Consider the following 9,283-nt stretch of genomic DNA (forward strand, 5'->3'; position numbering starts at 1 on the left):
TTACATATCTATTTTATTTCAATTAATAAAAGTCACAATTATTATTTTTAAATGTCTAATATTAATAATTATCACACACGAAGACCCTAAACTAATTAAATTATAAGTCTTATTATAAGCGTATAAGAATATGGAAAATATTTGATTAACAAACACTTTCCTATATATATGAAAACCTCTGAAAGGCTTTATAACTATCACTATTTCTGAGTATCAAACAAAGAATATGAATTGCTCATTCTATTCCATTTTCTTCATTCTTCCATTGCATTTTCTAGTTAGTGGGGGCTGCTTCAACTTTGCTAGATTTTTCTTCTTGGCTGGATTCCCCCGTGGTGCTAGATTCGCCTGTATAGCCGGATTCACCTACGTGGCTAGATTCTTCTACACGGCGTGATTTGCCTTCATAGCTAGACTCTAAGTTCTCCTTACTAGATTTTTTGGGTGATATATATTCGAGGGGTGACTGAACTTGGGCGGTTATCCTGGCGATTTCCTGGTCTATTTTACTGACGAGTTTATCAACGATTACTGGCCAACGCGCTGCGGGAATAGAATGAGAAGGTGAAAGACGCGCGTCTGCCATCACAGTGAGACGAATAGTATCTGCATACTGAATTACTGTAAGCGACATGCCTGAAATTAAAACGAAAGGTTTACGTCAATGATAAATTGTACTTTTTATTTTTATGTTTGCAATAGACAACGATACGATATACGTACTTATATTAGCTTGTGGCGGTCGCCAATATACGACATAATCCACAGTTTTTCCCCACAACGTGGTCCTCTGCATAGTGTCTATTGGAGAGTTGATTTCTGCGTAAGATACCGCGTATTTGCGTGAAAGGACATTCATAGTGAGCCTTGCCAAAGGGGAAGGCACAGACCTGGTGAGAGCACCCCAACGAGCCTGAGCGGCCCACGCTGCGGCCAGTGTTCCCTGACGTTTGCAGGCTTTTTGAACTACAGCAGCTATGCCCCGAGGAGTGGCACCGACCGGCAGTGACAAGCAGACCATTCCTGAAATGTGGCAATTTGGTAGTAAATGTTTTTTTTTTAAGTCATTTGTATGAAAAAATTATTGTTTGTACAGTTAAGTAAGCTAAAAATATGTATAGTAAATAAATTTTGGTTGAGGTAGCGCACGAAAATAAAAAAATAAAAATAAAAATTTGGGGCTGCCACTGGGGAAGCACCTCGACCTTACAGCTAAATAATACTGCTGTCATGTAGTGCTTTGTTCCTGTGGTGAGTAAGGCTCCCAGAGCTCCTGGGGATCTCAGCTCCAATGCAATGGCAACGTTACTGATGTCCCTGTCAGGTATCCGCTTACCATCAGGTGGATCGTGTGCTTGTTTGGCACCTTTGTAATAAAAGAAATTAACTCGCAACCATAACGTAACGGAATTATAATATTATATTGTTGTAAAGGGTATATATGCTCACCTCCAGTTTGTGACTTTTTATAATTCTTGCCATCTCCTTCGGCAAAAGTGTAAAGAAAGTCTTCAGACGCAGCTCGAGCGGTGATGAGAATCGAGTCCGGAATTTCCGTCTGAGTTTGTTCAAAGTAGGAACGTAAAGTTTCTGTTACGGCAAAAAGTGCAATATCTGTGGAGGAAACGCCCAACGCCCGCGCTGCACGTTCAACACTGGCTCGAGGTACGGGCCGTGACCACGAAGTTACCTATGTCATAAAAAAATAAAACATACAGATTTTAACAAATTAAGTCAAGCTGAATATAAAGATAAAGCAATAAGCTAACCTTTCTTCCACACAAAGAAACAGTTTGTAATATGTGTCGTTTCCCATTATCTGATAGAATTGTATCAGTCCAGAAGTAAGCAGGAGCTTTATATAACTCTGATATTGCCCTCCAAGCTTCACCTGTGGCTTTTATACAAAGTTGGCCAATTTTCCCATATTTCCATGTGTACGTATTTGCTTTCTTCACTCGACCTGTAGTGCGCATTTCATTTATTGCTATAACTTCATCCCGAATGAACGCCGGTAGTTTCAAAATAATTTTGGTTGTAGTATATGTGGCTTTGAATATACGTTTTGGCCATTTTCGTGGATCTATTGTCACTAACGGCGAAATCAATACCTACAAAATATAACATAAAAAATAATTGTATTTGCTTACAAACGAAAAAACCGTAGGCACGAAAAAATAGTCAAGTAAATACGCATTATTAGAGATAACTCAAAAAGTACCCACTCGGCAAATCTAGATCAAATTTAAATGGGACTACATGACAAGCATCAGTTTTAGATTAATTAAACAACAATCAAAATCAGTGCACAAAACAAAGTTACGAGGTATAACACTATAACAGAACGTAAGTCGACGTAGAAATAGTCAAGTAACTACTCATTATTAGCGATAACTCAAAAAGTACTTGTCAGTTCTCAATTAAATTTAAATGGGACCAAATGACACATGCTATTTTTTTATTTAAAAAAAAATACAGTCGAATTGAAAACGTCCTCCTTTGTTTGGAGTAGGTTGATTTGAAAAGGTAAATAAGATGTTACCGAATTTCGTTACAAAAATTAGCCTATACCTTAGGGACTGTCAAGTTTCTTTTTTTACATTCTTGGTGCAGAGCAGACAAAAGTGCTGTAATCGATGTGAGGTGGTGATCCCTATCAATATATCGTTTTTTTGTTATTCCTCTTAAAGCGCTTGTAGCGGACATTAATAATATTCCTGCTACGTGAAAAACACCAGGTAAATGTTTTAACGATTCCGGGCTTTCGGTTGGGTCATATTCACTTATGAATTCATTCCAAATGTTCGATAAATTTTCGTTAATTTTCTCCCAAAGTTCGGGTATAGCCGATGGCGCTGGGGACAGCTGTGATAGCGGACTGCGTTGATGATACTCTCCCTGTTCGATCACTCGACTAGCGGCGGGCAACTGTTTTACTAGTAACAAATCGCCTATGTTAAGGGATTTTTTTCCAGTCAGCAATAGATGGTGTACTCGAACTAAAATATAGTACTTTGGTTCAAGAGAGACGCAAGGAATGATATAATACTGCCAGGGCGGTTGGTCATTTAGAAAATATTTCGATATTATTTCGCTGACATAATCCTGAAAGTAGTAAGATAAATTATAAATTCGATTTATTTTGCAATTAGATTATCAAGATATTTATTAAGAATCAATAGTATATTTTTATAGAAATTTGGAATTACTTGAATATTATTATCAGACACTGGACGTCCACGGTAAACACCGTTGGATACTATGAAATGATTTTCTAGTTGAAATGGCGTATTGGCATCCCAAGCATAGTTTCCCCAGCTCGACACCAGTACATGTCGTAGTCTGGGGAACATCACTTCTCCATACGCATCTCTACGGTCGAATACATGCTGTATAAGTTTTTCTTTTACCTCATCTACATTTAGCACACCTAAAAAAATTACAATCAGATTTAATCAATCTTCTAATACGAGATATAACACGATATCTTCTTATATATAAAATTATCGTGTCACAATGTTAGTTACAATACTCTTCTAAACGGCTGAACCGATTTTTATGAAATTTTGTGTGCATATGGGGTAGGTCTGAGAAACGGCCAACATCTATTTTTCATACCCCTAAATTATAAGGGGAGGGGGATTAAGGGAGCTAGTTATATATATGGCAAAACAACGCTGTATAATAGTCTTTAAATGACTGCTTATTTATAAGTGATTGAAAAAACGCCATCTTTGTGTATCTAATAACGGAGTACCTACATATTTTTTCTTACCTTTTATGCATAGCAGTACATTAATAATTCCCTGGTTTCTTTGCGTATCAAGAAGTGTTCGCACCGTGTTTGTCCTGATGAACTCCAAACTAGGATTTCTGTTAGATAATAATTTCAGCCAGAAGTGATTGCTTATTCGAACCACTGCGACATAAAAATTATGTTACGTTTAATTATAAAATAGTTTTGAAAGTATAGTCATCTATGAGTATGCAAGAGTGATACATAATTTTCTCTTCAATTGTGTAGAATTTTTTAAATAATATTAGGTTTAGTTATCTATGTATAAGGTTTTAAGTTACGGAAAAATATGAAAGAGTGCAATCATCAAAACGTAGTCAAAAAAATCAAAACAGCGGTGACTAGAAGAGAGACGTTTTAGAGCGCGTTTAGCTTTAGCAAGAACCTATCTATAGCTAAGGTATACTTAATAGTAATATACCAGCATTTAATATACCTTAATGTATCGATTCTATTTATCTTGTAACTAGATTATCAAGATATTTATTAATGAATCAATAGTATATTTTTATAGAAATTTGGAATTACTTGAATATTATTATCAGACACGGGACGTCCACAATAAACACCGTTGGATGTATTAAATCTTAATGTATTAATACGCTATGTAGCTACAGCAGTAAGAATGTAGCTACACCTTCCCGTGGGTGTCGTAAGAGGCGACTAAGGGATAACACAGTTCCACTACTACCTTGGAACTTAAAAAGTCGACCGATGGCGGGATAACCATCCAACTGTTGGTTTTGAAATACAAAGGCCAAAGATGGGCAGCAGCGTCTTCGGTGCAACAAAGCCAGCCCTGCGGTCACCAACTCGCCTGCCCAGCATGGTTAATAATTTTACAGTCTTTAATCATTTATTTTGTATTTCAATAGTTTAAAATTCGTTAATATTAAATATATGAACGTAACTTGGTAACGTACATATTTGTAAGTAGGTATTTACGAATTGATAACACTGTTTAATATCTGTATTCTACATAGTAATTGGTATTTCATATACGGTTTTGTTTCCGGGTACATCAAAAGTACGATTATGCGGTCAATGGCACCTGTAGGTACTAAGCAATATTTGTTTTCATCTGTTATCAGGGCCGGATTTAAACTTAATGCCATTCCTGGGCACCGGAAAAAAATCCGCTCCAATACTGGAATTTTACTTAAAGTTATAGTTTATAGATTTAATTTTTTTTTAAATAAAATTAACTACTTTATTTATTACAGAAACTATTATATATTATATTATTTATTCCAAAAACACAAATAAATATTATTTTAAAGATTTTATTTTATAAGAAATTTTTTCAAGTTTTCGAAAAAAATACTTATTAAATTTCTTTAATTCCAGAAAATAGTTAAATTGATTATTATTTGAAATCTCCAAGGATATAAATGATTTCAATCATTTTGAATATTAATTTTTACTAAAAGTGCCAAAATGATAATTCACAAATAATGAATGAATTGAATTTCTTCATTATCAATTAAACAGAAAATTATTAATTAATTATATTGAGCAATCTTGATAAGACTAAAATACATATATTTTTTCATTTTGCCGCCCTAAAAATTTTGCCGCCCTGGGCACTTGCCTCTACTGCCCCTAGTGTAAAACCACCGCTGTCTGTTATGATATAAAGATAATTCTCACTCATGTAACTACTCTACTTAATGTATCTGAAAGCAAATGACTAATATGGTCTGCTATATCTGAAGTAAATAAAAAATGTTAATTATTTTGTAATAAACATCTGGTTATTTAACCAAGATTTTTTTTTGTTTTTTTAATATTCTAATGTAGAAAATTTTTGTAGAAACAAATGATTTCTGTCGTTAGTTATAAGTAGATTACATATAATAAATTGTTTTGTTTGTAATAAACTGCACCACATACATTTTTATGAAACCTTGAGCTACTTTGATCGAAACAAAAACATCATTAAAATGTTGCTTACTAATCGATGTAAAGCTACAAAATAGTTTAATTGGGGTTATTTAATTATTGTTTGTAAACATTGATTATTTTGTATACGAGAAACTTTAATGTGTACATACAAATATTGATACAACGCCCATACCAATGTAAGATAAGGCCAGAGCGGGTAACGCAGAGACTGCTATACAGAAAGCGCAGGAAGTGTAGATTTCTTCTCTGAGTCGCCAGCGCAGACCGCGCTGCTGACTGGCCATTATCACTTTAAGTTCACATTCACTGCAAAAGATTAAAAGTATGTCAAGCATTTTTGAAAAAAAAAATGACAATCGGGTATAATTATATAACGTTTTAAATATTTATTATTTTTATTTTCGTTAACCCATAACATAACCTTTGTTTATCTGGCAGATAACAACATTAATATTAACTTACGCTACGTTTATTACCTACTTTCAAATATGATTTCAACACAATGCTACATTAAAGACATAAGACCCCACATTAGTGTCCAAATATAGGTTTTTAATTGAATATTTGCATAATCACTTCCATTTCCTATAGTATTAATGCGAACTAATGCAAATTAATCCGAAATTATTCAAGAAATTTATAGCATACATGTGTGGAATATCGTATGCATCATTTTTCAGGTCTACATAAAACTAGGTACCTATATTTTTTCACAGTAGATGTTATGATAATTTTCTTAAATTAAAATCTCGTTCATTTTACAAAAAAAAAAAAAAATTGGGTGCGTCGAATTACTTTCTCTTTGACCCGAGTTGTGAGATAGATACTTTCACTGGTTGCGAGATAAATATTTATATATCTTTTTTTTTATTCTTTTCTTTTTTACGGACTTTTGTCTACATAAGCCCCATCATACCCTATTTCCCACTATATCTAAGAAATGGAGAAAGAATCACTGATGATTTAAGATCATATTGACTAACAAATTTGCTGCATCAGACAAAGGTTTTGTTAACACAGATTATTTATATACCTACATTTCTATAAGTGTCTCGGCACCTTTTTTATAATATTAGTACAATAGTGTCTATATCTGATATGTTATTTATAGAATTTCATTATCTGGTGCCTTTAGATTTTTGTGTAAGGCATCTCTATTCCTTATAAGTACAACGCAGCAGATCGGGTGTAGTCCAACACATAAGTATTATCTTTTTTGATGAAACTTTTGGAAGTAAAACTTCTTTAAGCACGCTTGACTTGGAGAATCAGGTGGTGAATGCGTAATAAGAGCGTTTCGAAAAGTGTGATCGGGCAAGGCGAACGGAAGTTGAGAGGGAGATATATAAGTTAGTGAAGATAGAAAGAGAGAGTTACGCCTCGTAAGATTTATTTCAGTCATGTGGTTTAAAGCACATTTGTTTTGATTGTGATAAAAACTTCCGAAAATGAAACAACAAATAATCGAGACAATAAACAATCTTATCTACATAAAATATCATTGCTATATGTAGCGTAGAGCATGGCAACACAATTATGCTGATCGAGTTTCTTACCTACTTACATACGGTTATGACGTACTTTATCAAGAATTGGCTAAGGTTTGGCACAATGTTTGGAATATGATTTACCGTAACAGAACGATAGGTAGCTCATAGTTTGGTCTAAATCTACAAAAGAAATCTTATTCAGACTAAAGATTACAAAGAATCCATTATCATCAGTCATCACTTCAGCCTATCGCAGTCTGGCAGAATGGCGTGAACTCTTGTGTTTTGCTCGTAGTCACCACGCTGGGCAGGCGGGTTGGTAACCGCAGAGCTGGCTTGGTCGCACCGAGGACGCTGCTGCCCGTCTTCGGCCTGTGTATTTTAAAGCCAGCAGTTAGCTGGTCATTCTGCCATCAGTCGGCTTTTTAAGGTCCAAGGTGGTAGTGGAACTGTGTTATCCTTTAGTCGCATCTTACGACACCCATGGGAAGAGATGTGATGGCTATATTCTTTACTGCCGTAACCACACAGCAGAACAAAATCAAAATTAAAAACTAAAATCAAAAACAGCTTTATTCAAATAGGCCTTTAAAGAGCACTTTCGAATCGTCATTTCACAAATTAAAACTTTAAAAATAAATTATTATTTTTGTAAAAGAAAAGCTACTACCGATTCGGAATGTAGATTCTGCAGAGAAGAAACGGCAAGAAACTCTGCAGTTACTCTTTTGAAAAATAATATATAAACTGTGTTTTAATACAAAATTAGTAACGTGTTGCATAAAATACAGCGTCACTAAGTCCACACATCTTTATATATAAATTATGCTTGATATATTAAATGTAACAATTATTCTATTTGCAAGTATCTATGTGCAGAGAGTTATAAAAACATAGTAAAAAGTTATGAAAATATAGTAAAATATACCCTACGTTTTTTACTTTGAATTTAATTATTCTCTTAATAACTTAAATTTTATTATAATTTTACGCTATAACGCTTCAGCCTGTAATATCCCACTATTGGGCATAGGCCTCTTTCCCCATATAGGAGAAGGATCAGAGCTTAAGCCAGCATGCTGCTCCAATGCGGGTTGACGGTTATATTTCCTACTATGAGTAACGATAGCTATCAGGAGTACATGATAACAACCGGGACCGACGGCTTAACGTGCCCTCCGAGGCACAGTGGGGACACCCCGAAGAACTACACAAACACCCAGACCATGGCAAACTCCTGTATAGCCAATACAAATGTTTGTCATGTGCGGGGTACGAACCCGCAACCGCCAGCGCAACAGGTACAATCCATGGCTACCGTAACCGTTGCGCCAACGCGGCGTCATATAATTTTTCATTATAATTTTATTTTGAAGTAGTTAATTATGATTAATTGTTTGATTTTCTACTATTGTAATATAAACTCTTTGTAATTAAAAATTATTTTTTACTTTTTAATTCGGTTAGCTATAAAAGCGTGGTTTTGGAACGAAGTTCCTTACGGAGGCTTGACATTTGGCTGGGCGACCGAAATGAGAAAAATGTGAGACTAAAACCGTAAGAAAAACATAGAACGGAAGTGACGTAATATCAGTCACACGACTGTATAATATGACGTTTGGAAAACTAAAATATTACTAGTAAACTTTTTTTTAAATTATATATGTAATTTTATACTGTCGACAAAAATAAATAAAGACACATGTTTTTTTATTTCACCTCATAGTTTGAATTATTATTATTATTATTATTTTGTTTGATTTATTTTATTTCACGGTATTTGATATTTTCTGAAATACTAAATTTCCTAAATACTTTTACGTACTTAATAAAAACCAATAAGTTGATTTCATAGCCCTAAAATTAACTTCAGCTGTATTTAGAATGAGAACTCGAAAAGTACAGCAGCTGGTTTCCAGCACCCGCAGTGGAAGCGGAACCGCGCTTTTATTTCAAGACTCACGACATTACATGTCTTAGGTTACTACCTACATCAAATATATCCTACAACAAACAATACTTTTGTCAGTTCTTGATAAAAATTAATACAAAATATTATACACTAGCCGACCCGTGCCCACTTCGTTGGGCT

At 34.4% G+C, this 9,283-nt stretch overlaps 1 protein-coding gene across 1 annotated transcript; it reads right to left on the reverse strand.

Moving 5' to 3' along the window:
- Nucleotides 1–38: 38 nt before the first annotated feature.
- LOC123655246 lies at nt 39–6,068 on the reverse strand. Its single transcript, XM_045591070.1, has 8 exons — nt 5,874–6,068; nt 3,776–3,919; nt 3,210–3,430; nt 2,572–3,105; nt 1,770–2,111; nt 1,450–1,690; nt 724–1,023; nt 39–636 (listed from the first exon to the last, which is right to left on the reverse strand). The coding sequence occupies exons 1-8, from the start codon at nt 6,034–6,036 to the stop codon at nt 275–277; spliced, it is 2,307 nt and encodes a 768-aa protein (XP_045447026.1). The 5' UTR covers nt 6,037–6,068; the 3' UTR covers nt 39–274.
- Nucleotides 6,069–9,283: the final 3,215 nt, after the last annotated feature.

This window comes from Melitaea cinxia, chromosome 7 (assembly GCF_905220565.1).
Source record: "Melitaea cinxia chromosome 7, ilMelCinx1.1, whole genome shotgun sequence".
Lineage (NCBI taxonomy): Eukaryota > Metazoa > Arthropoda > Insecta > Lepidoptera > Nymphalidae > Melitaea > Melitaea cinxia.